Here is a 27,500-nt window from a genome sequence, read left to right as displayed (position 1 = left end):
ATTTAGATCTCAGAAATGAAATATTTACTATAAATGAGGTCATTAACATATAAACAAACCTATTGGGGAAAACCTTTAACAGTTTTGTTAGGAATGAAACATTTACATTTGGTGCATGTCAGAGTGCATTAAAGGGACAGTTCATTCACTCATTTCCCGTCGGCTTAGTCCCTTTATTCATCAGAGGTTGCCACAGCGGAATGAACCACCAACTATTCCAGCATCTGTTTTACACAGTGGATGCCTTTCCAGCTGCAACCCAGTACTAGGAAGCACCTATACAAACTCATTCAAACACACACACTTGTACACTATATATGACCAATTTAGCTTGCCCAGTTCCCCTATAGCGCCTGTGTTTGGACTGTGGAGGAAACTGCACCCTGAGGAAACCCACGCCAACACAGGGAGAAACATGCAAACTCCTCATAGAAATGCCAACTCACCCAACCGGGACTCAAATCAGCAACCTTCTTGCTGTGAGGCAACAATGCAAACCACTGAGCCATCGTGCCGCCCTATTAAAGGGACAGTTCACCCAAAAGTGAAAATTCTCTCATCATTTCCTCATCATTTAGAGTTTCTTTCTTCTGTTGCATCTGATAGATGGAAATATATTGCAAATTACATTTGACATATGAGTTTGTATTTTACATATACATATATATATATATATATATATATATATATATATATATATATATATATATATATATTTTATATATATTATTATTTATGATTATTTTTCCAAATATAAAAATTGGCATTGAGATATATATATATATTTTACCTATTGGAATAATGTTTACATTACAAATTTGTACATATATATTCAAATATAATAGTTATAGTTAGACATATTTCAAAATATAGAATATATTTTTTAAAAATTCCCCAAATTTGCCAAAAAAGACCTTATAAAAGAAAAGTCTCACAAAGAAACTGTATTGCATTGCATCTATGCATTAAAGAGAGTGGTTTAGTTAGCCAAAACTATGAATACACTGTATAATGTTTCATCTAGGGGCAACATGGTGGCTCAGTGGTTGGCACCAATGCCTCACAGTAAGAAGGTCTCTGGTTCGAGTCCCGTCTGGGTCAGTTGGTGTTTCTGTGTGGAGTTTGCATGTTCTCCTTGTGTTGGTGTGGGTTTCCTCCGGGTGCTCTGGTTTCCCCCACAGTCCAAACACATGCGCTATAGGGGAACTGATCAACTACACTGGCTGTAGTGTATGAGTAAGTGTATGGGTGTTTCCCAGTACTGGGTTGCAGCCGGAAGAGCATCCACTGCGTGAAACATATGCTGTAATAGTTGGCGGTTCACTCTGCCGTGGCGACCCCTCATGAATGAAGTGACTAAACCGAAGGAAAATGAGTGATTGAATGTTTCATCCACTGTCTCTGGTGATTATATAGTGAATAACATCACACAGAGAGTAAAGCATCTCTCTCTCAGGTATCGCCTCTATGCTGGTGTCCTTCATCGTGGGCATGTACTATAACACCATCATCGCCTGGGTCATGTGGTACTTCTTCAACTCTTTCCAAGACCCTTTACCCTGGAGCCAGTGCCCTATTAATGGCAGCAGGACAGGTACACACCGTACAAACCATACACACTGTCCATACACACACACCATGCACACATTATATTGAGAAAGTAAAACTGCACAGTGTCCTGTAAGGGGTTGGGTTGGGGATAAAGTTGGGGTTAGGGGGATAGAAAACACTATCAATACATTATCAAAACAATGGAGACCTATACAATGTCCCCACAATTCAGTAAAACAAACCTGTGTGTGTAGGGTTTGTGTCGGAGTGTGAGCGCAGCTCTCCGGTGGATTATTTCTGGTACAGGAAGACTCTGAACACGACGCCGCACATCGAGGACTCTGGCGGTCTGCAGTGGTGGATGGTGCTCAGTCTGCTGTGTGCCTGGACGGTGCTGTGGGTTTGCTGCATCAGAGGAATCGAGACCACCGGGAAGGTGAAACACAACTGATGCATAATTTAATTAATAATACTCAATATAATTACTGTGTTTACATTATTATGAGGGTTGGGGTAGGGGTAAACGTTAATTAAATACAATTTAATGGGAAAATTTACCAATAATATAAATAATACTCTGCATAATTACTGTTTTTACATTACTGTGAGAATTGGGGTAGGGAAAAATGTTAAAAAATACAATTTAATAAGTAAATTAATTAATATTATGATTATATTCGCTATAATTACTGTTTTTACATTACTATGAGGGTTGGGGTAGGGGTAAACATTAATAAAATACTATTTAATAGGTAAAATAATCAATTATAAGAATAATACTTCGTATAATTACTGTTTTTACATTGCTGTGAGGGTTTGGTTTAGGGGTATGTGTTAATAAAATATAATTTAATGGGTAATTTAATCAATAATATGATTAATACTCTGTATAATTACTGTTTTTAGGTAGTAGTATGGGTAGACGTTAATGAAATAAAATTTATTGGCTTATTTAATCAATAATAAGACTAATTCTTGCTATTATTACATTGCTGTGAGGGTTGGGGTAGGGGTGTGTGTTAATAAAATATAATTTATTGGGTAATTTAATCAATAATATAATTAATACTCTGTATAATTACTGTTTTAATACATTACTGTCAGGGTTGGGGTAGGGTAGACATTAACAAAAATAAAATTAATAGGTAATTTAATTAATAATAAAAGTAATTCTCAGCTGTATCCCTTCTAGCAACTAAGAATAAAAGTTATTCCGGTAACATTAAAATAATGTTCATCCAAAGTTATCTGCTCTTTAATAAAGATAAAAAGGCACTACTTTATCTCTGAAATGTTTTAGTTAGACTTGTCTAAAAATATTCAGAAAACATTTAAAGGCAGCATTATAATGCTTTCAAAATGTAAATAATCAGTAGTCTATCCAGATAACAGAATATTTTTAATTAGAAACAAAAGGTCTTCCAGTAATGCTGAAATGATGTTTGTCCAGAGTTATCTGGGGTCTCATTTATAAACACTGCATTAAATGCTTTTCCTACAAAGAGTTTCTGTCTAAAATATCTACACATTTTGAAATCATTAAGCATTTTCTAGACAAGCAGAAAATATTGTCTTGTTTTCAGAAAGGATTTATTCAAAATGAGGTGAGTTTTACTGTAAAACAAGCAAAATAATCTGCAAATGGTGTAAGTGAAATAATCCTGTTATGGCTTTGAGATAATATTGTTTTACTAACCCATTGGCAGATTATTTGTCTTGTTTTAAGGCAAAACTCACTTCATTTTGACTCAATATTTCCTAAAACAAGACAATATGTTTTGCTTGTCTAAAAAAATGCTTCTCAATTTAAGCATTTTTAGATATTTGGACTAGAAACAAGACAGAAACTCTGAGCAAGAAAGGCATTTTTTGCAGTGCAGTGTTTATTAAATGGGAAACCAATGCTAACCCTAATTGCCAAACACATGATTGTCAGTAAATGAGGTGTAAAGTGTGTACTGCAGTCCTCAATGAGTGATTTATTAGAGGGCATGCGCAGTGTTATGTCCACGTGCAGCTGCATTAATAACCTTGTTGATAAATGAGATGATTAACCCAGTGAAATCCCCACAATAATGAACAACCAGCCCTCAGAAAGAGCAGATAAACAGGGTTAATCCAGGGTGTGGTGACAGCGGTTAAACATTAACACACAGATTTACCGTCTGGTAGCCTGGAAGTTTTGCTAATGCTAGGATAAAACTCATAAAAGGGATAATAAGAGGAAACTGATATGACGGCTGTATGAGGAGCACAAAGGGCAGGAGATTGGTCTGCTGTAAAGATAATAAACAACACTAATGGTTGGAGAGGAATCACTGATAACTGATATTTCTCTCTGATTTACATCACAGCGAGAGCAGACAACAGCTCATATGGAGACAAAGGAGATCAATATCAAATCTGAATGTAGAAATCTGCTGCTAAAACTATTAGAATTTGTTGATTTAAGACACTGTGTGCAAGCGAATTACGGCAAATTACATCATCTTTTTTTATTAAATGCAATACAAATGCTTGTTTATTATAGTGTGTAATTTAAATGAAGATACACTGTATGAAAAATAATTATTCATGTCAAAATATGTATTAAATACTTTATTAAAGGTTAGAATTAAAATATATACATTTTTGAAATAAATTTTAAACATTATATATATATATATATATATATATATATATATATATATATATATATATATATATATATATATATATATATATATATATATATATATATATATATATGTTGTGTGTTATTATCTGTCAATTAATGTAAAGATATTCATGTATTTTAAGTAATGTTTGAAATCTAATACATTTATTTCAAAATATTAAATACATCATTTATTAAAGTGTATTAAATTAATTTCAAAATGTTTCATTATTCATAAATAGATTATTATTTATTAATTGTTTTGAAAATTAATATTATTTATTTTCTTTTATTGCTATAAAATTTTGTAAATTAATTGGAAGTTTATTCCTTATACTTTAAATTGAGTTTTAATATATATATATATATATATATATATATATATATATATATATATATATATATATATATAAACATAAAAAATGTAATATACAATTTATAACAGCATTTTTGCACTGCTTAATTCATTCATTCATTTAATTTTCCTTTGGCTTAGACCCTTATTTATCAGGGGTCACCACAGCGGAATGAACCGCCAATTATTCCAGCATATGATTTACACAGCGAATGGATGCCCTTCCAGCTGCAACCCAGTACTGGGAAACACCCATACACACTCATTCACACGCATGCAAATTCCATACAGAAACGCCAGCTGACCCAGCCGGGACTGGAACCAGCAACATTCTTGCTGTGAGGTCACAGTGCTAACACAGAGCTCACTGCTCAATTGTTGTGCAAATAAACAGCACTAAAAACCCCCAAACACAGCACTGCAGGCAGATTTACAGGTCTCGCAGAGGTTTGAGTGTGTGTTGCTGATCAGTGTGTGTTCATTGCGTGTCTGTAGTGGTTTAGAGTGTGTGTTCATTGAGTGTGTTCTGTATGTGCAGGCAGTGTACATCACCTCCACCCTGCCCTATCTAGTGCTCACTATCTTCCTGATCAGAGGACTGACGCTCAAAGGTTCTGTCAGCGGCATCAAGTTCCTCTTCACTCCCGATGTGAGTCTCTCTCTCTCTCACTCACACACACACACACACACACACACTATTATTATTATTATTATTATTATATAAATCAGGTGAGTGAGTGAGTGTGCATGATGTGTTTTCTGACTGTGTGTGTGCAGGTGAATGAGCTCCTGGATCCGCAAACATGGCTGGATGCAGGAGCGCAGGTCTTCTTCTCCTTTTCTCTGGCGTTTGGAGGACTGATCGCCTTCTCCAGCTACAACTCTGTGCAGTGAGTGAACATTACACTGAAACACACAAACCTGCGCTGAGTGTAATGATGTGCGAGGGCAACTGTTTTAATCCAGTGAAAATGTCTGATTTTCTACAGTAATAACTGCGAGCAGGACGCCGTCATCATCTCTATAATCAACGGCATGACATCGATTTACGCCGCCATAGTCATTTACTCCATCATTGGTTTCAGAGCCACCGAGAGGTTTGACGACTGTCTCAATGGGTAACTTCATCTCTCATGCTCACTAGATAAACATTTAGTTAAAGATCATGTATGTATGTATGTATGTATGTGTGTGTGTGTATGTATGTATGTATATATATATATATATATATATATATATATATATATATATATATATATATATATATATATATGTATATATACAGTTGAAGTCAGAATTATTAGCCCCCCTGAATTATTAGCTCCCCTGTTTATTTTTTTCCCTAGTTTCTGTTTAATGGAGGGAAGATTGTTTCAGCACATTTCTAGACATAATAGTGTTAATAACTCATTTCTAATCATTGATTTATTTTATCTTCGTCATAATGACAGTTAATAATATTAGTCTAGATATTCTTCAAGACACTTCAATACAGCTTAAAGTGACATTTAAAGGCTTAAGTAGGTTAATCATGTTAACTAGGCAGGTTAGGGTAATTAGGCAGGTTATTGTATAACAATGGTTTGGTCTATAGATTATCGGGGGAAAAATTAGCTTAAAGGGGCTAAAAATTTTGTCCAAAAAATGTTTTTTAAAAAATTAATAACTGCTCTTATTCTAGCCGAACTAAAACAAATAAGACTTATAATAATGATAATAGTATGTTTAATAATAAAAAATATTATCAGACATACTGTTAAAATTTCCTTGCTCTTTTAAACATAATTTGGGAAACAATTAAAAAAGAAAAAAAATCAAAAGGGGGCTAATAATTCTGATATTCTCATATATATATATATATATATATATATATGTATATATATATATATATATATATATATATATATATATATATATATATATATATAGATGTGTGTGTGTGTGTGTGTGTGTGTGTGTATAGATGTATATATATATATATATATATATATATATATATATATATATATATATATATATATATACACAGTTGAAGTCAGAATTATTAGCCCCCCTGAATTATTAGCCCACGACAGTATATGACAGTAAATAACATTACTCCAGATATTCTTCAAGACACTAGTGTTCAGCTTAAAGTGACATGTAAAGGCTTCACTAGGGTAATTAGGGTAAAGTTAGGGTAATTAGGCAAGTCATTGTATAACAGTGGTTTGTTCTTGAGACAATCCAACACTAATATTGCTGAAGGGGCCAATAATATTGAGCTTAACATGGCTTTAAAACAATTAAAAAATGATTTAGTCCCACTTTATATTAAGTGGCCTTGACTAATATGTACTTACACAGGAATTAATAATTTGTTACAATGTGCTTATTGAGTAAATACATGTATTTACTGTGTACTTATGCTTGATTAAAAACAGGTATGTAATTACCTTTTGTTATTACATTTGTAAATACACTGTTGACCATCCCTTACACCTTAACTCACCTTTAAACCTACCCATGCCACCAAACCTGTCCATAACCCAACCTCTATCCCAACTCAAGAGCACCACAAGTGTTCTCAAATACATTATAAACCTAGTAAGCACATTGTATTTATTTTTTGATGTAAGTACATAGTAGTTAAGGACACTTAATATAAAGTGGGACCAATGATTTTATTCTGGCTGAAATAAAACAAAGCAGACTTTCTCCAGAAGAACAAATATTAGAGGAAACACTGTGAACAATTCCTGAGTCTGTTCAACATCATTTGGGAAATATTTGACAAAGAAAAATTCACAGAAGGGCGAATAATTCTGACTTAAACTCTACACTGTTTTCCATTTTCAGTGAATATTCTGAAACTCAGCGCGCTTTTTTTCCTCCTCCTCACAGGAATATTCTGTCTCTGCTGAACGCGTTTGACCTGCCGGAGGGAAGCATCATTGAGGGTAACTACACTGAGGCTCTTCAGCAGCTCAACATCAGCAGACCAGACATCATTCAGGAGCTGCAGCTCAAAACCTGCGACATGCAGACGTTTCTGAGCCAGGTCTGCTTCCCTGCACCTCCAGCAGATCTGATCTTATACTTTGTACAGTGTGGAGTCAATCTTCTCAGTGCTGTCGTGTGTTTGTCAGGGTGTTGAGGGAACGGGTCTGGCGTTTATCGTCTTCACTGAGGCCATCACTAAGATGCCGGTGTCTCCTCTGTGGTCGGTGCTGTTCTTCATCATGCTCTTCTGCCTCGGGTTGTCCACCATGTTCGGCAGTATTGAAGGTGTTGTGGTGCCGCTGCAGGATCTCGATATCCTCCCAAAAAATTGGCCAAAGGAGGCATATACAGGTGAGAATGTTAGGGGGCTCTCCAAGAGTGCATGAAATGACTGACTTTGGATTTTGTTTTACTTTGTTGGGTTATCGATTAGGGGTGGAACAAAATATCGATATGCCGATTGATTGTGTTATTTAAGTCAGCGATGCATTATGGATAATCTTACGTCAAGTATAGAGATTTATCTAAATGTACAAAAGATTTGAATTAATTAATGAGTACACTGCAGCCGTTTCCCACTTTAGCTGCAGTCAAGCGGCAACCTCCCGCTCTCCCTCAGGAAGGCAATACTAAAACTGCAATTCATCCGCAATTCCGCTAGTCCTGGCCGCTCCTGGCTCCAAAATAGAGCCAATTTCAATTGAGCGCACTGTTAGAATGGCCAACTTTACAGCAGAGGTGTTTACAGCCTGCTACAAAAAAGATGTTGGTTAATACAGCTAATATTACCCTTCATGACAACTGTGAGGGGGTGAATATTTATATAACTCATCCGTTTCCTTTATATTAAGTTTGCATAATTAAGGGCGTGGCCACTTGAGTGACAGCTAGGCTCCTCGCAGTCACCTCCGCTGACTCCTGCAGATTATCCACTGAACTCGGCATATTTATCGTATTTCTGTGTTGTTTTATGTGGCTTTACACAGTCGACTGCCTTTTGGACTTGTTTCCTACAATTATTAGATGGCATGGCATGCTGAGTGCACTTAATTGTGCTCACAAAGCATTCACATGGCCTCCGTTTCCCATGTGAGTAAAGTTATATACTTATATACCATCTCTATACATGTATTTGTTTTATTTAAGACCATTTATTGTTTATTTTTATATTTAGAGCTGTAATGCACTGCAGAATCTGTCAGATTGATCAGCTGTAGGCTCTAGATCAGTCATCTGAAGCGTTGTCATACAGTGTTATGCTGGAGTTCATCAATAGTCTTACATTAACTAACACAGACTATATCTGAAGTGTTTGTGAGTAATTCGCGTTTTCCTCCTGTTGAAAACGTCATAAGAACAATGTTTAGTGGCTCAGTGTATTACAGCAGTGTGTTTAAAAGTCTAAACACTTTATTGATATAGTGTACAGCCAAGCACAGGTGGTCAGAACACAAGCGAGTCGCAGGTGATAAAGTATTAAGCGTCTCCTAAAGTAAAGTGTGTCTGAACTAGCTCCAAGCAAAATGCCAGCAGTGTCTGTAGCTCCGCCCACTCTCCGCCTCTTTGCCCTTTTTTGGTATCCCGCTGTGAGTGTGATGACGAGTGAACAAAAGGCGACGGTTGGCCACGCCTACTTGTGGCTTCTTTTGCGCTCTTTAGAAACCTATGGGTGACGTCACGGACACTACGTCCATATATTTTACAGTCTATGGCTGCAGTACACCCAGCTGCCATCAGGCGGCGCTTACCATAATAGCAGATCAACAATAAGGTTGCTGAAGGTCGCTGGTTCGAGCCTCGGCTAGGTCAGTTGGTGTTTCTGTGTTGAGTTTGCATGTTCTCCCTGAGTCAACCCAAGCTCATTCTGAAAACGTAGCACTACAGACGTTTCTGGACGTCTTCGATTTACGTGAACGGAGGCAAACACTACCGGCGGTGTGACACCGCTCCTTTTTGCGCTCGCCGGCTGACGGCTCACTTCCTCCGTGTGGAGGGCTTTCCCGCCGCAACCAGTTTGTCCGGTTAGCTTGTTGTGTTACGTCAGCGGAGCGGAGGCCCGGAGGAGGAGCTGGCCGTGGCGACGATTGGGTTCGAGTCCGGGGAAGAGCGGTTCCAGAAATCAGGTGAGACAAAAAAACAGAATACAAAAAATAAAGCAAACGAGTTCATATTCGGGCGAGAATGCGGTGAAATCCGAAGACGCGGATCAAAATCGGATGGAGGCTTGTCTTTTTCTGGACAGCTTTTGTAAATCGTCAATTGGGTTCAGGGAAGAAGGAGGAGGAGGGTGGCTGGGTCGGCCAATTGGCCGGCCGCCCAGTCAATCGTTCAGTCATTCAGTCAGTCAGTCAGACAGTCAGACAGACGGTGGCCTCCGGCGGCTTTTTACGCGAGAACAGCGCGGGTAGAATGGCTCGTGCTCGCGAGAGGCGTTTGAGACGTGACAAAGCGCGCACAGCGGCCTTTCACGGATTAGCGAAAAAAAAACTGCACAAATACGTACCTCCCGGGACATATTTCGCAGTCTCCAGAAATGTCCACAGGGCTACGTTTCCAGAATGAGCCTGGGTTGCTCTGCGTGGGTTTCCTCCGGGTGCTCCGGTTTCCCCCACAGTCCAAACACATGCACTATAGGTGAATTGTGTCAGCTAAATTGTCCGTAGTGTATGAGTGTGAGTGTGTATGGATGATTCCCAGAGATGGGTTGCGGCTGCATAAAAACGTGCTGGATAAGTTGGCGGTTCATTCCGCTGTGGCGACCCCAGATTAATAAAGGGACTAAGCTGGCAAGAAAATAAAAAACTAGCAAACTAGCAAAAAACACTTGCTTTGCATCTGGCACGTGTTCATAGGCTCCATATTGTTCAGCAATATGAACTGACTGCAGTGTCTGTCTGTGTCTGTGTTCCAGCTTTGGTGTGTGTGGTGTCTTTCGCTTTCGCCATTATATTCGCTCAGGGCTCAGGGGAATATTGGCTCGCTCTGTTCGATGGCTTTGCCGTATCCATTCCTCTGCTGATCATCGCCTTCTGCGAGATGATGGCTGTATCGTACGTTTACGGCATTGACAGGTGAGTCCACAGATCTTACAAACCACATCAAATAACAGCTACAGCAATAATTCAGCACATCAAGCGGAAGAGCAGCAGATGAAGACGCTCTCAGTTCAGTTTAGGACTGTCACTGTTCAAGGATGATCCACATTATATTGTAATCGACTTGTTTCCAGTGCATGTTGGGCTCCAGCAGGGCCCTTTGCCACCGGTTCTGTTCATAATTTTTATAGACAGAATTTCAAAGAGCAGCCCTGGGCTGGAGGGGGTCCGGTTTGGGGACCACAGGATTTCATCTCTGTTATCCGCAGAAGATGTTGTTCTGTTGGCTTCATCAAACATGGACCTTCAGCATGCACTGGGGCGGTTTTCTGCCAAGTGTGATGCGGCTGGGATGAGAATCAGCACCTCCACGTCCAAAGTCATGGTACTCAACTGGAAAAAGAGGGTTTGCCATCTCCAGGTTGGAGGAAAGTCCAAGATGGAGTTCAAGTTGGTGGGGTTGGGATGGGTACAGCGGCAGGAGTAATGTGATGGATGTACCGGTCAGTTGTGGTACAGAAGGAGCTGAGCCGAAAGGCAAAGCTCTCGATTTACCAGTCAATCTACATTCCTACTCTCACCTATGGTCATGAGCTTTGGGTCATGACTGAAAGGACAAGATCTCAGAGACAAGCAGCTGAAATGAGTATCCTCCACAGGGTGGCAGGGCGCACCCTCATAGACAGGGTGAGGAGCTCTGACACCCAGGTGGAGCTCGGAGTAGAGCTGCTGCTCCTCCACATCCAGAGAAGGCAGCTGAGGAGGCTCGGGCATCTGTTGCGGATGCCTCCTGGACCCTACCTAGGGAGGTGTCCCACCAGGAGGAGGGCTCGGGGAAGACCCAGGACACCCTGGAAGGACTAAATATCTCGGCAGACCTTGGAGGAGCTGACGGAAGTGTCTGGGGAGAGGGAAGTCTGGGGTTCTCTCCTGAGACGGCTGCCCCCACAACCCGGCCCCAGAAAAGTGGATCAAATTAAATGAATGAATATTGCAATTGGCTATATGCACGGAGACTTTTAATTTGGAATAAGCCAGCTCGAGCACTTCCTGTGATCTGTTACGCCAGTATAAACTCAGCACATTGAAGATCTGCTTTACTGTAAGATCACTGATCTTCACTGCATGATTGATACACCATGTAAAGTGGCTTTCAGACTGGACAAGAAGCACTGCATTCAACTACATCACTCAGCACCATGTCTTTAGAATATGGACATTTATTTAACCATGTTTACTCTTGAACAGCTAAATTAATACTTAGGTCAATTTAAATGACTGTATCTTCATTCAATTATCGATGCTGTAAAAGCAGGGTGTCCGCTGGGTCTTAAAGCCACTGAAATATTGTGTTGTAGGTCTTAAACCATTTTACACAGGTCTTCATTTGCTTTGTCCAAGTAAAACTCCACAATCAGGCCAACCTGGTCTTTTATATATATATATATATTTTTTTTTTTGTTGTTGTTGCAAAGAGATGGACAGCAAACTCCCCAAACTAGATTCCCCAATCAGGGAAAAAAGACTAAGAATTGAGGAGCCTAAAACAATTATACCATTTCTCATGATAATATCAGGCCATTAGAAAAAATCCTTAGTCTTTAACCCTGTCTAATCTAAAATTTCATACTTAATGGTTCTTGAAAGCATCTTTAAAAGTCTTAAAGGGCCATGAAAGCCCCTCGTTTCAGCAGGGTGTTTTCACACCTCTACTTTGGAAAAAGTCAGAAAAGTGGGCGTGTCCAGCTCTCAACTAAAGTGGGATGGTGTGGGAGTGTCTATTTGTTTCAGAGTCAAAACACACACACACACAGGGGAGAAAGTGACTGTTTACATGGACATCTGTAGTGGAATTATTTGCCAAATGATTAAATGTTGGACTTTAACTGCAGTTTGGCTCTTTCATTCAGGGAATTCATTCATGTCCCTCGTGACAAACGAGATATTTGATTGGAGGAACTGCTCTAAGCGTGTATTTTTCATGCAATGTTTGCATGAGAGAAAAAAAACTCTGCATTTCCCGGAAACTTAGATGCACACGGCAGGTAGTGTCAGAAAGTGTGTTATTCCGGTCACAAAATGCGGTGAAAACCCTACACGAGGTTAAAGTTTGGTTGTGGTGCTAACATGTTTACACTCGGTGCAATAGTTAGTTTGATACGATCAAACTGAATAAACAAAGAGCACTGGTCGCTCACTTACCAAATCTGTAGAGACAGGACAATCACCAGCAACTAGAGCCGCGTCTTTATTAAGAGGAGACGAGCAGCGAATCCGGATCTCAGTGTTTGCAGATGAGAACAGCTCTCAGGTAAACAATAATCCTCCTTAGACACGTAAGTTATTGTTGTCGAGCGTCGCGTACACTGTTAATCCACACGTGACTCCAGCTGAACTCTCACAGAGAGAAAATGAAAACAAAACTTCACTGCAGCAAACTATAACAGCATCACTTCACAGTTGTTTTGCCAACACAACGTGGCGTCTCTGCCGTCTAAACACTGTGACGGTAATGAATATTAATGAAGTTGCACAATAGAGCGTGCTGATTGGTTTGAACCAAGCCTTACTCATGCATTAATGCAGCACACTGTAAGACGTAATAAGACACACTCTGGCACAGACGTTCAGTCTGCACGCTGGAATACACGCTATTATCTCATGACCGTGACGCAGCTTCAAAAATTAGTTTCAAACCGGAAGTACGAATTTGCTTGAAATAACGCAAAAACAACCAATTTACACTTTTTAGTGAAATATAGGTGTCCTAATAGTGTTTTTAGCAGTGTGGGACACATATACCACTGACAACAGCTCAACACATGTGTTCTGGTGTTTCGTGACCCTTTAAATTTGACTTGAGACCTGCAGAAACCCTGTAAGAGGAACATCATGAAACTGAAAAGTCACATCGACCCTTCACCTGAAGTATATCAGTGGCTGAAAAACACTTGCTGTGCATAAACCCCATCATACAGATGACTGTTTTCTGAACCTGACCTGTTGTTGATGTTGTTGTTGTTGTGTTGTCACAGATTCAATGATGACATCAAGTTCATGATCGGCCACAAGCCCAACATCTTCTGGCAGGCCACCTGGAGACTGATCAGTCCTCTGATAGTGCTGGTCATCTTCCTCTTCTACTTCGTCACCACCGTCAGCAAAAAACTGACATACATCGCCTGGGACCCGGAGTCTGTACGTCACACACACACACACACACATACACACTCACGAAGTCAACAACAACACAGCAGATTCAGCACAGAGAAGCTCACCTTTAGTGTAACAGAGACAGACATCAAATACATGTAGTTATTAATTAATATTATATTTATCAAATATTTCCTAAATGATGTTGAACAGATTCAGGAAATGTTCACAGTATTTCCTCTAATATTTGTTCTTCTGGAGCAAGTCTCATTTGTTTGATTTCAGCTAGAATAAAAGCAGTTTTTAACTTTTTAAAGGCTCAATATTATAATATTAATATTAATAATACGTGCCTTCATCAGTAGTGAGGATGCTGAGACGCATTTGTCTCCTCACGCATCGACTACTGTAATGCTCTTTTCATTGGTCTGCCTGCCGCTTCATCTCCAGATTACAGTATATTCAAAACTCACTCATACCAAACGTTCTGCTCACATAACCCCAATCTTGTACGACCTCCATTGGCTCCCAGTTGCTTATCGCATTAAATTCAAAGTTTTCCTCCTTGCATTTAGATCCCTAAACAGCCTAGCACCCTCCTATCTCTGCAACATGCTTGTCCTCTACACCCCAGCTCGTTCATTATGTTCTGCTGGCTCTGAGCCTTCTCGCTGTCCCTCGGTATCACCTCTCTCTTCAATGGGGGGCAGATCATTTAGTGTTATTACACCCAAACTCTGAAACTCTCCACCACGCTCACTCCGCTCTGCTAATAATATCTCTGAATTCAGATCCTTACTTAAGACTCTCTTATTTTCTGAATGCTTCACTTCTGGTCTGCCAAACTGACCACTTAATCTGATCCACCTCCCCTCTGCTCATATGCCTCCTACTGTAGGTCTTGTTTGTTATATTTGACTTCATGTATGTTTGTTTATCTTTTTGTTGTATTCTTTGTAAAGTGTCCTTGAGCTCTGGAAAGGCGCTATATAAATAAAAAATATTATTGCTGCAACTCTCTACTAGCTGGGCTTCCAGCTAACTCTATCAAGCCTCTTCAGCTGCTCCAGAACGCAGCAGCACGAGTGGTCTTTAATGAAGCTAAAAGAGCACATGTCTCTCCGCTGCTCATCCGTTTGCACTGGCTGCCAGTTGCTGCTCGCATCAAATTCAAAGCTCTGATGTTTGCTTACAAAGCGACTTCTGGCTTTGCTCCTTCTTATCTGCTCTCACTTCTGCAGATGTATGTGTCCTCCAGAAACTTGCGTTCTGTGAATGAACGTTGCCTCGTGGTTCCATCCCAAAGAGGGAAGTAATCACTTTCCCGAACTCTCGCGCTCAATCTGCCCAGTTGGTGGAATGAACTCCCTAACTGCATCAGAACGGCAGAGTCACTCGCTACTTTCAAGAAACGACTAAAAACTCAACTATTTACTCTCCACTACACTTCCTAATCTGCAATTGCCTCTCTGGATATCACACTAACTGTACCCAAAAAAAAATACTAATACTTCCCTTCTTAGACTTTACAGACCTGAAACTTGCCTACAGCACTTCTTCATTGTTGCTCTTATAGTTGTGTAAATTGCTTCCTTGTCCTCATTTGTAAGTCGCTTTGGATAAAAGCGTCTGCTAAATGACTAAATGTAAATGTAAATTATTATTATTATATTATTCACCCCTTCAGCAATATTAGTGTTGGATTGTCTCCAGAACAAACCACTGTTATACAATGACTTGCCTAATTACCCTAAATTTACCCTAATTACCATAGTGAAGCCTTTACATGTCACTTTAAGCTGAATACTAGCGTCTTGAAGAATATCTAGTCTAATATTATGTACTGTCATCATGACAAAGAGAAAATATTAGGTTATTATAAATAAGTTATTAAACTATTATGATTAAAAATGTGTTGAAGAAATCTGCTCTCTGTTAAACAGAGATATTAGGAAGCAAATATTCAGGAGGGCGAACAATTCTGACTTAATAATTTATAGTTAAACTACAAGAAAAGGTCCAAAGATTTGGGCTACTGTATGTTCAAACACACAAAACCAGTCATGAAGTTTTTCTAAAAGAGCACACAGCGCCACCTGCTGTTGAACACCAGCATTGGATTAAAGTTAATCTTCTGACTGAGTTTGTTTTTCAGGCCACATTCCTTTAATCAACACTTTATTTACTAACAGAGTTTACAGAAGACATGTTTTAAACCACTTTAGTTTGGCCAGTTCATGTATAATAAAAACTATTGTTAAACAAGTACAGTTGAAGTCTGAATTATTCGCCTGCCGTTTTTCTTTTTCCCAATTTCTGTTTAACAGAGAGCAGATGTTTTCAGCACACTTATAATCATAATAGTTTTTAATAGCTCATGTCTAATAACTGATTTATTTCTTCTTTGTCATGATGACAGTAAATAATGTTAGACTAGATATTCTTCAAGACACTTCTATACAGCTTAAAGTGACATGTAAAGGCTTCAATTAGGGTAACTAGGCAGGTTAGGGCAATTAGGCAAGTTATTGTATAATTATGGTTTGTTCTGTAGAAGGGGCGAATAATTTTGACCTTAAAACGGTGTTTAAAAAATTATGAACTGCTTTTATTCTAGCTGAAATAAAACAAATAAGACTTTCTCCAGAAGAACAAACATTGTTAGACACACTGTGAACATTTCCTGAATCTGTTCAACATCATTTGGGGAATATAAAAAAAAATTCAAAGGTTGCGAATAATTCTGACTTCAGCTGTGTTTGTATATTATAAGTATATTGTTTCCCAATATCTCTGTTTAACAGAGAGCAGATTTTTCTACTAGTTTTACTAGTTCTCAAAAAATTCAACTTTCTAATTTTTAGCCATTCTTGCAATTAAACAATTTCGACAAGTCTGAGTTTACATTTATTTTTTTTTCAAGTTTTCTTTGTGCAAATGTTTTTGTTTTTAGCTATATAAATATATTTGATATATTTTTACAGTCTGTGGTTTATAAGTATTTTTGTAATTCTTAACTTACAATTTTTCCTTTTTCTAAGAATGCATTTGTGAGTTTGTAAAATTCAAATTATGCGTAAAAACTCAGAATTGTGAAATAAGTTTTGCTTTTTTTGCCCTTTTTTCTCCATATCAGAAAAAAAGCCTCCATAAAGCATACAATACAGGGCTCAACAATAAGGGCTGCCCGATGGCCCGGGGCCAGTGTGAGAGATGCTCGGTACAGTAGACAGAATTGTTACTGGCCGGATCGGGGCAGTGCTGCCTTGTCACTAAATTTTAATAGACGGCAACATGACCGCGACATTGAATTATGAGGCTAAAGGAAATGTCTGTTTCTATCTTTGTGGAAACATTTAAATAGGTACAGCATGACGAAAAAAATGTTTTGCTTAGTTTGCCGTCACTTTTAAGTCAGCCACCTTTTGTTTTGCGATAAAATACGTGCACGTTTTCCATACTGCTATATTTTACTGCTAAATATTTTTCAAATATTTAAATTCTACAACTACTGACATTATTTTCATTAATTCATTTTCTTTTCGGTTTTGTCCCTTTATTAATCTGGGGTCACCACAGTGGAATGAACCACCTGACATTATTCCGTGAAACATTATTTAATATATGTGGCTAACTTTTTTATTTCTTTTATGGGGCCAGTGAAAATGTTGGCAGGGCAAGTAAAAATCTGAACCACTGGTCCAATCGGGCCAGTAGAAAAAATTCTTAGCGTTGAACCCTGCAATATAATCAGAGCTCGAACAGAGAAAATGACCCTTTTAATTATTTTCTACTGATGGATTCATGCACAGCAAACTTCATGTCAGCAACTTTTATTTGTAAAAAAAAAATTCTACACAAGTTAATACATGTGTAAAATAACCATTTGAAGGATGCACATGTTTAATCTAGAATACAATAGTGCTCTCATCATGTTCATATGCACTATTGTGACTGTTACATCCTGAATTATTCACCCTCCTGTTTATTTTCACCCCAATATCTCTGTTTAACAGAGAGCAGATTTCTTCAGCACATTTCTAACAGTGTTAATAACTCATCTCTAATAACTGATTTATTTTCTCATCATCATGATGACAGCACATAATATTAGACTAGATATTCTTCAAGACACTAGTATTCAGCTTAAAGTGACATGTAAAGGCTTCACTAGGGTAATTAGGGTAAAGTTAGGGTAATTAGGCAAGTCATTGTATAACAGTGGTTTGTTCTGGAGACAATCCAACACTAATATTGCTGAAGGGGCCAATAATATTGAGCTTAAAATGGCTTTAAAACTATTAAAGAAATAAAAAAAACTTTCTCCAGAAGAACAAATGTTAGAGGAAATACTGTGAGAAATGTTCAACATCATCTGGGAAATATTTGACAGAAAATTGCACAGGAGGGTGAATAACTCTGACTTCAGCTGGACTGTAAGTGCACATGCTAACCGTCCGCCTTTGTGTTATTCAGGAGAACTTCCCGACCCTGTCCGTGCTGCCGTACCCAGGCTGGATTTCTGCCATCATCTTCATTCTGGCCGGTATTCCAGTGTTGGTTATTCCCACAGTAGCGCTGGTCAGACTCATCAGGAACCGCTGCTGCAAGAAAGAGGAAACACACGCCGCAGAGACACCATACTCCATCTCTGATAGAGTACAGATGATGGAGGAGACGGAGCAAAACAACCCCATCAGCACTGCATTACACTGACACACACACACACACCGCAGAAACACCACAACCCATCTCTGACAGGTTACAAATGATGGAGGACAACAACCCCACCACCCCAGAACTCCACTTTCACACACACACACACACACACACACACCACCATACTCCATCTCTGACAGGATACAGATGATGGAGACAGAGCAAAACAACCCCACACTCCACTGACACACACGCACACACACACACACACACACACACACACACACACCACCATACTCCATCTCTGACAGGATACAGATGATGGAGACAGAGCAAAACAACCCCACACTCCACTGACATACACACACACACACACACACACACACACACACACTGTGTATGACTGTGTATGTGACTAATAAAAATTAAATTTGAAACATACACAAACACCAAACACACTCTCTCTCAGAAACACACACACACACTCATAGACACAAATACACACACACACATACATACTGTATATATATATGTAGCAGAGGCCGGCTAGTGCGTGCTGTGCAGGTAAACCTCACTCCTCTGACCTCTAAAGCTGCTCTAGCCACAGCCGTTATGGTTTTTAGCCTCCTCGTTAGAGCAACCGACTCCCATGCGGAAGGTCGCCGGTTCGATACCAGCTCGGAGCGGGTTGGGTGGTGTAGGACTGGCGGGGTTACATATACACACACACACATATAAATATATATACAAACCTATATAGACAGAGACGAATACACTCTTGCTCACACACACACACACACTGCATATTGTACTGTGTATGAGACAAAAAAAACTAAATTTGAAATTGACACACACACACACGCACTTATAGATGCATAGACACACACACTTGAACATACATGAGACATGCCGTACTGAGAGGTTCTGTTTGTATGTACACATATACTGTGTGTGAGTGTGTGCAAATGTTCATCTGGACTGAGAGCAGATTAGTAAATCACCAAACTACATAAGGACTGGACTTTTGTGAACTTTTCCCTCTAAAATAAGTTATTATTTCTGCAGTGAAGGCTTGATAAGCTGCTGGGATCTGACGTGTGTCTCTATTCTGAGTTTTGAGGCACTTATTGAAACACTCCACTGTTTCTGGGGGTTATTACGAGAGCTTCTGTGACTTTAAAGCAGTGATATATGCACTGTATATTGTAATTAATGTCAATGATGTTATTTTTACTTGCTCAGTGGTGTTAAATCCAGCTAGATGAACTGTTTTTTGATTGTTTATTTGCTTGCAAAACTGTCCTGCAATTACGAGTTCATTTTTTACGGTTGTTAATTTATTGTCATTCCTGCAATTTTTTTCTCAAAATTGTGACTATTTAATGTAATTAAGAGTTTGCAGGCAATTCTGACGTTATTTCTGATAACTCTGAGTTCATGTCGTGCAGTTCCGAGGGTTTTTTTATTAATAAATAAACCATAATTAATGTATAAATCAACTGTAAATCAACTAAATACACATTTCCTCAGCTCTTCATGGGCAAACGTGCAGCTCTATATATTGCAATTCATTTTTCTTTCCAGAATTGTGACTTTATCATATTTGTGAGTTTAATTAATTTATTGTTATTTTTATTTATTATTATTATTATTAATATTATTATTATTATTAAATGTACAAATCTGAGTGCATCCCAATTCTGCTAGCGCTCAAAAAATTACAAATCACAAATTTTCTTAGGCAAATAAGATTATATTTACATTTTTCTTCTCAGAATTGCAACTTTTGTTTATAGTTATTTAAATATAATTTATTTACATTATAATATACATATAATTGGGGCGGCACGGTGGTGCAGTGGTTAGCACGTTCACCTCACAGCAAGAAGGTCACTGATTTGAGTCTCGGCTGGGTCAGTTGGTGTCTCTGTGTGGAGTTTGCATGTTCTCCCCGTGTTGGCGTGGGTTTCCTCCGGGTGCTCCGGTTTCTCCCACAGTCCAAACACATGCACTATAGGGGAACTGATCAACTACACTGGCCATAGTGTATAAGTGTGAATGAGTGTGTATGGGTGTTTTCCAGTGATGGGTTGCAGCTGGAAGGGCATCCGCTGTGTAAAACATATGCTGGATAAGTTGGCGGTTCATTCCACTGTGGCGACCCCAGATTAATAAAGGGACTAAGCCGAAAAGAAAATGAATGATTGCATAAATATAATTGATGTTGATTTTATATGGTTTATAGCAGGGGTGGCCAACCCTGTTCATGGAGATGTACCTTCCAGGAGATTTCAGATGCAACCCATATCAAACACACCTGTCTTATCAAGAGCTGTTCAGACCTCATGACCTGGTTCAGGTGTGTTTGATCAGGGTAGGAGCTGAACTCTGCAGGATGGTTGAGCACCCCTAGTTTATAGGCAATTCTTTGCTCACACTTTTTTCCTTTTTTTAAGAATGCACTTGAGAGTTGAGGAATTATTCAATGACATTATTAGGGGAAAAAGTCAGAATTGTGAGATTTGCATTTTTAAAAAAATCTTTTATTCCATATCAGAAAAAAACCTCCATAAACCGTATGCATACAATGTAAACAGAGCTCCAAGGTGATCATTTACTGATGGATTCATGCACAACAAACTTACCTCATGAGTTTTCTTTTGTAAAAATAATGTAATTTTGTTCTATACAAAATAATATTTGTGTAAAATAAACATCTGAAGGATGTACATGTTTAATCTTGAAGTATCCCATACATTTCGAAATAAGAACTGTTGAGGATAAAAACACAATAAAGCCCTGGGCTTGTTTCCATTGCAGTCCTCGCCGCTAAATAAAACACAGTATTGCTTCAAAATACAGATGATGCCTTCATTCATTCATCTTTCTTTTAGGCTTAGTCCCACTATTAATCACCACAGCAGAATGAACCGCCAACTTATCCAGCATATGTCTTGTGCAGCGGATGGCCTTCCGGCTGCAACCCTATTCACAATCAAGTAACATATAAAATAAAACATCCTCGTCCACCATGCAAACTAATTATCCTCATCAAACAACCATATTTTGATCGCTTTTTTCAACCTTCTTAAGTATTTTATTTCCTTGATTGATTTGGGTCATTTGTTTCACATGACTGCATTTGTACATAATTAACACTAGACTTCTAAATTTAAAGAAACATCAGTGTTCATATGCAGTATTGCGAATTATTCGCTCTCCTGTATTTTCTTTCGCCAAATTTCTGTTTAACAGAGAGCAGATTTCTTCAACACATTTCTAATCATAATAGTGTTAATAACTCATATCTAATAACTGATTTATTTTCTCATCATCATGATGACAGCACATAATATTAGACTGGATATTCTTCAAGACACTAGTGTTCAGCTTAAAGTGACATGTAAAGGCTTCACTATGGTAATTAGGGTAAAGTTAGGGTAATTAGGCAAGTCATTGTATAACAGTGGTTTGTTCTGGAGACAATCCAACACTAATATTGCTGAAGGGGTGAATAATATTGAGCTTAAAATGGCTTTAAATAATTAAAAACTGCTTCGGTTGACCATGTTTTGACTGTTTTAAATATTGGTTTACACACATCCTGTTGCACTGCAACACTTGACTTTGGTTTTATTGTAAAAAAGAAAACAGGAAAGCGTGTTAAATGAGGATTTGAAATATTTTATGGCACACTTCAAAAGATAAAGATGATTTAGTAGTCAAAAATGTTTAACTTTGACTATTTTTTTTTATAATAAATTGGTCTTACACTTCATATTCGGAGATTTATCATAGTATATGCATTACTTCTGGTACTTTTTCCATAAACCGACATCTCAAGCATTTGGTAGAGGCTGATATTTTAGGAATTTTGGAATGGGTTGAAAAAAAAATACATTGTGTTAACTAGCGGCATCCAAACATCCAAACATTTTTTTCTTGGTGGGGTAGTTAAAGAGTTAAATGGGTTTAAAAAATTAAAAACTGCTTTTATTTTTTAACATTTAAAAAAAATAATTAATTCCTGAATCTGTTCAACATCATCTAGGAAATATTTGCAGAAATTCACAGAAGGGCGAATAGTCTTCATCTGCATAACATCTTCTGATCATTCGAGGAGGATGTAATTGTAGATGTGTGATAACGTGTTTTATGATCTGCTTTTGTTCTTAACAATGTGGCCTTTGTAATAATAAAATAAATTTGCAGGTTTGATCATTTGTGTTTATCTGCAGTAAAGATATCCGCTCTGAGCCGATAACAGGGTACGTTCTGTCCAGCATATCAGAACACTGTAATATTTCATACAATAAATCATGCAGGAGGAAGAGCTGTAAAAATATCACTCACAATCCCCACATCATCAATATTTACTCAGAGCAATCCCGCACTCGATGAGCTCAAACACTGGCATAATTAAACACGTATTACACGAGCAAAAATAATCCATTAGAATGTTTGATTCCATAAAAAAGGATAAACAATATAAATAATTAACAGCAAAAGAAATTCTACGTATTTTCAGATTTTGTTTATAGTTGTATGTAGTTAAACTTCTCTCATTTCAGTTAATTGGCACCGAAATTTTACTCATTTCATTTAGTTTAATGCATTCATTCATCTTCCTTCAGTTTAGTCCCTTTATTTATCAGGGCTCGCCACAGCGGAATGAACCGCCAACTTATCCAGATTGTTTTACACAGCGGATGCCCTTCTAGCTGCAACCCAGTACTGGGAAACACCCATACACACTCATTTACACACACAGTCATACACTACGGCCAGCTTAGCTGATCAATTCCAGCTGACCGCTTACCTCCGTGTGGACGGCTTTCCCGCTGCAACCAGTTTGTCCAGTAGCTCGTCATGTACGTTGGCGGAATTGAAAGGAGTTGACCATGACGATGGGGTTTGAGTCTGGTTCCAGAAAGCAGGTCAGACAAAAACAGAATCCAAAAACTAAAATAAACAAGTAAATAACAGCGTGAGAGTGTGGTGAAATCTGAAAACATGGTAAAAGTCCAACCCAAGCTCATTCTGAAAATGTAGCCCTGCGGACGTTTCTGAAGACCACGATTTACGTGGCCGGAGGTATGTATGGCTGCATTCCGTTTTTTCAAGTAAATGCCAGGGGGCGGTGTGACGCCGCTCCTTTTCACGCTCGCCGACTGAGCTGACGACCTACCTCTTCCGTGTGGAGGGGTTTCCTGCCGCAACCAGTTTGTCCAGTTAGTTCGTCGTTTTACGCCGGCAGAGCGGAGTCCAGGAGGACGAGGAGCCAGCCGCGTTTGACGACCGGGTTCGAGTCCAGGGAAGAGCAGTCACAGAAATCAGGTAAGACAAAAAATAATTTTTCTGCACGGCTTTTGTAAATCATCGATTGGGTTTAGGGAAAAAGGAGGAGGAGGAGGTCGGCCGATTGGTCAATCATTCAGTCATTCATTCAGTCAGACAGTCGATCGACACCGGCCTCCGCCAGCTTTTTTACGCGAGAACAGCAAGGACGCGAATGGCGCACGCACACGAGAGGCGTTCAAGACGTGAAAAAGCGAGCACAGTGGCCTCTCGCAGATTCGCAAAAACAAAATCTCCACAAATATGTACCTCCCGGGATGTATTTTGTGGTCTCCAGAAACGTCCGCGGCGCTACGTTTCCAGAATGAGCCTGGGTTGTAAAAATCAGACGAGGGTTTTTTTTCTGCATTGCTGTTGTGAATTGTCGGTTGGGTTTAGGGAAGTGGTGGGCGGGTCAATCGATAAAATTGGTTATGTTTAGGGAAGGAGGAGGGTGGGTCAGTCAACAACGGCCTCTAGTGGATTTACGTGAGAACAGCAGGCTTGAACGGCACTCATGAGAGAAATTTGAGATTCTCTCGCGGATTTGCGAAAACAAAAACTGCAAAAATACGTATCTCCTGGGACATATTTCACGGTCTCCAGAAATGTATATAGAGGTACGTTTTCAGAATGAGTCTGGGTTGAAAATATGGTAATGCCAGATTTTTCCAATATCCCTAATTCAAGTATACAGATATTTGTTAAACCAATTTCCAAGACTTTTCCAAAACTTTGTGGGGTTTTCCAAAACTTTTCCAGGCCTGGAAATGCCATGTCAAAATTCCATGACTTTTCCAGGTTTTCCATGACCGTATGAGCCCGGTATCTTAGTGTCCGCTGATGCTGAGTGCTGCCATCATGATACTTTGGGTTTTTAAAAATGATTAATATAAATGAATGCCAAATGTGAAACTGTCGGATGTCTCTGTGGGTGTACACTGCAGATAAAATCTCCATACAGGGATAAATATAACTAACTAATAAACTAACTAACTAATGCATTACACATTAACTAGCATCATCCAGCCTTTACTTTCAAATGTGAAAAATTGTCAGACATTGTAAATGTCCTTATTTGTAAAAAGTGCCATCAGCTAATAAACCGTCGGCATGTTAAAACGGCATCTGATTTGTTTGACCAGCAGAAATCATCCAATCATTACGGAGCATTACACATTAACCAGCATTAGTGCTTTATCTTGCTGACGAAACACTTCAGACGTCCCGGGACAGAGGAGGAGTATTAAAGGTCTGTCCATCAGTGTGAGCTCACACACTCTCTCTCTCACACACACACTCACCATGAAGCTGAAGCTGCCGAACCCGGGTCTGGAGCAGCGGATCCCGTCTCACAGTGAGCTGGAGAAGCTGGAGCTGCAGGAGGCTGGAGAGCGGCCCAAGTGGGACAACAAAGCCCAGTACATGCTCACCTGTGTGGGCTTCTGTGTGGGGCTCGGGAACGTCTGGAGGTTTCCTTACCTGTGCCAGAGCCATGGAGGAGGTACAACACACACACTATACACACATATATACACACACTCACCTGTGTGGGGCTTGGGAATGTCTGGAGGTTTACTTACCTGTGCCAGAGACATGGAGGAGGTACAACCCCAAATCAGAAAACACTGGGAGAGTATGGAAAACACACATAAATGAAGAAAGTCGTGATTTCTAAATGTACTTATATATATTGTTCACACTGTAATCATTTGCAGACTATATGAACATGACATATTTGATGTTGTGTCTGGTCAGCTTCAATTCATTTGTAAATCTTCCTCCTTTTCTGTTGCTCAGACCTGCAACACAGAAACAGGAATCAGGGCAGTCATCAGGTAAACTGCTGGAATAATGATGTGATGTGTGGATAACGGGGATGACCCCTTGCCTTGCCTTGGAAAAGATCACCTATTATTTAAAAAACAAAATTCATATATTTTGGTCAATTTGGAAAATATTTTATGACTTTTTGGAGAATCTAGATGGTGACTCTTATCTTGAACTGTAAGTATATAGATTAGTATATAGGTATATAAGTATATAGATCAGACAAATATGTTATTTTACGTATTATTTAACATTAATATTGTTTTTTTTTTTCTTTTAAAGTGTGTTAAATTATTTTGAATCTATATTATTCTTGCTGTATTTTAGTTTTTTTTGTATTATTTATTTTAATTTAATTTATTTATTAGTTTTATTTGTTTGCTAAACTGAAAAATAAACCTTTGTCAATTTGTTTGACTGTTTAAAATAAAATTTGTTCAAAAAAAAAAAAAATCATGTGACGTGACACAGCTGATGTCATCAGGTGATGGTGATGATGATCTGCTCATCAAGAAAGCTCTAGTCTTTCAGGATGAGTCGAGGATCGCCAGATTGACAACACACACGAGAGAAAATGGCTGAAATGTGTAAACACAGAGAAAGAGAGGAGGACATGTGGAGATTTCACCTTCAACAGTGCACAAATGCCAGTGGAAACTGTACTGTGCCAAAAGGAAGCCCTAGGTTAACAGTGTCCAGAAGCGCAGTCTGGGCTTGGAGGCATCTGGAATGGAGCATCACACAGTGGAGACGTGTACTATGATCAGATGAAACATGTTTCAGGTGTTTTAGGAGGAACGTGTGCTCCTGACTAAAGAAGAAAAGGATCATCCAGACTGTCACCAGCAAAACGTCTAAAAGCCCAGCTCTGTCCTGGTCCGGGGTTGTGTCGGTGCTCTTGGTGAAGGTGACCTGCTCTTCTGTGATGCTCCATTAATGCTGAACAGCACACAGAGATTCTGGAGCTCAACATGCTGCCTTCTTCTCCAGGGACGCTCATGCAGAGTCCAACAAGACCATGCAGAACCACATTACAGAGAAGAGGAGACAGACGCTGGACTGGCCTGCCTGCAGTCCCGACCTGTCTCCAATAGAGAATGTGTGGAGCTTTTTAAAGCACAAAATGCAACAATGAAGACCTCGTGCTGTTGTTCACCTTAAGCCTTGTTTGCAGGAAGAATGGGACAGAATTACACCTGAAACACTTGCTGTCTTCAGCCCCTCAACACCTTTAAAGTGTTGTGAACAGGAATGGCAGCATTACACAGCGGGAAATGCTTCACTGATACTACAGTTTTTGACATGTGTTGCGAGAACCAAACTTGGAATACGTGTTTATTTTGGAAAAATCACGAGGAACACACTGAATAATGTTGGTTGTGTTGTCAAAGTACATTTAGAAATCACTACTTTCTTACACACACACTGTACAAACACACCTCTGCCAGAGCTATAGAGGATGTACAACACAGTAAACACACTCTGGTGCAGCTGAATGTGTGTGTGTGTGTGTTGTGTTTCAGGAGCGTTTATGATCCCGTTCCTCATCCTGCTGGTTCTGGAGGGGGTCCCGCTGCTGCATCTGGAGTTCGCCATCGGGCAGAGACTGAGGAGCGGCAGTGTCGGAGTGTGGAGGTCCATCAGCCCCTATCTGACAGGAGTCGGTGAGACACACACACACATCTTCCATAGTATTTAATCAGGTTAATGATGGTGTCTAGTTTAGCTCTACACCCACCCTCAGAGAACAAACAACTGCATACAGCCAGATATTAATAACACACGTCCTGATTGGCTGAACATGGCTGATTCAGAAACACTTTTAATTAGTGACTATAATATCTCTGGCACACACACACACTCTCTCTCTCTCTCTCTCACA

At 39.1% G+C, this 27,500-nt stretch overlaps 2 protein-coding genes across 5 annotated transcripts in view; both read left to right on the top strand.

Moving 5' to 3' along the window:
• The window catches only part of slc6a19a.2 (solute carrier family 6 member 19a, tandem duplicate 2), a 23,675-nt gene extending 3,729 nt beyond the window's left edge, over positions 1–19,946 (top strand). The window contains exons 3-12 of one of the 2 annotated variants that reach the window (XM_087295188.2): positions 1,457–1,594; positions 1,806–1,987; positions 5,101–5,211; positions 5,340–5,452; positions 5,552–5,680; positions 7,446–7,602; positions 7,691–7,895; positions 10,456–10,615; positions 13,675–13,837; positions 18,269–19,946. In XM_087295188.2, the coding sequence (XP_087151314.2) occupies positions 1,457–1,594; positions 1,806–1,987; positions 5,101–5,211; positions 5,340–5,452; positions 5,552–5,680; positions 7,446–7,602; positions 7,691–7,895; positions 10,456–10,615; positions 13,675–13,837; positions 18,269–18,508 (1,598 nt within the window). In that variant the 3' untranslated portion in view covers positions 18,509–19,946. Of the gene's footprint in view, positions 1–1,456; positions 1,595–1,805; positions 1,988–5,100; positions 5,212–5,339; positions 5,453–5,551; positions 5,681–7,445; positions 7,603–7,690; positions 7,896–10,455; positions 11,327–11,395; positions 12,641–13,674; positions 13,838–18,268 lie in introns of those variants that run through there. The other variant, XM_087295190.2, reaches the window with a different exon arrangement.
• Positions 19,947–24,998: 5,052 nt separating this feature from the next.
• Positions 24,999–27,500, top strand: part of slc6a19a.1 (solute carrier family 6 member 19a, tandem duplicate 1) — a 14,668-nt gene continuing 12,166 nt past the window's right edge. The window contains exons 1-3 of one of the 3 annotated variants that reach the window (XM_087294400.2): positions 25,063–25,292; positions 25,589–25,626; positions 27,142–27,282. In XM_087294400.2, the coding sequence (XP_087150526.1) occupies positions 27,150–27,282 (133 nt within the window). In that variant the 5' untranslated portion in view covers positions 25,063–25,292; positions 25,589–25,626; positions 27,142–27,149. 3 annotated transcript variants of the gene reach the window in all.

This window comes from Danio rerio, chromosome 19 (assembly GCF_052040795.2).
Source record: "Danio rerio strain M-AB ecotype USA chromosome 19, GRCz13ab, whole genome shotgun sequence".
In the NCBI taxonomy this organism is placed as follows: domain Eukaryota; kingdom Metazoa; phylum Chordata; class Actinopteri; order Cypriniformes; family Danionidae; genus Danio; species Danio rerio.
Note: the sequence above shows the minus strand (reverse complement) of the source record. Positions and strands in the feature narration are given on the sequence as shown.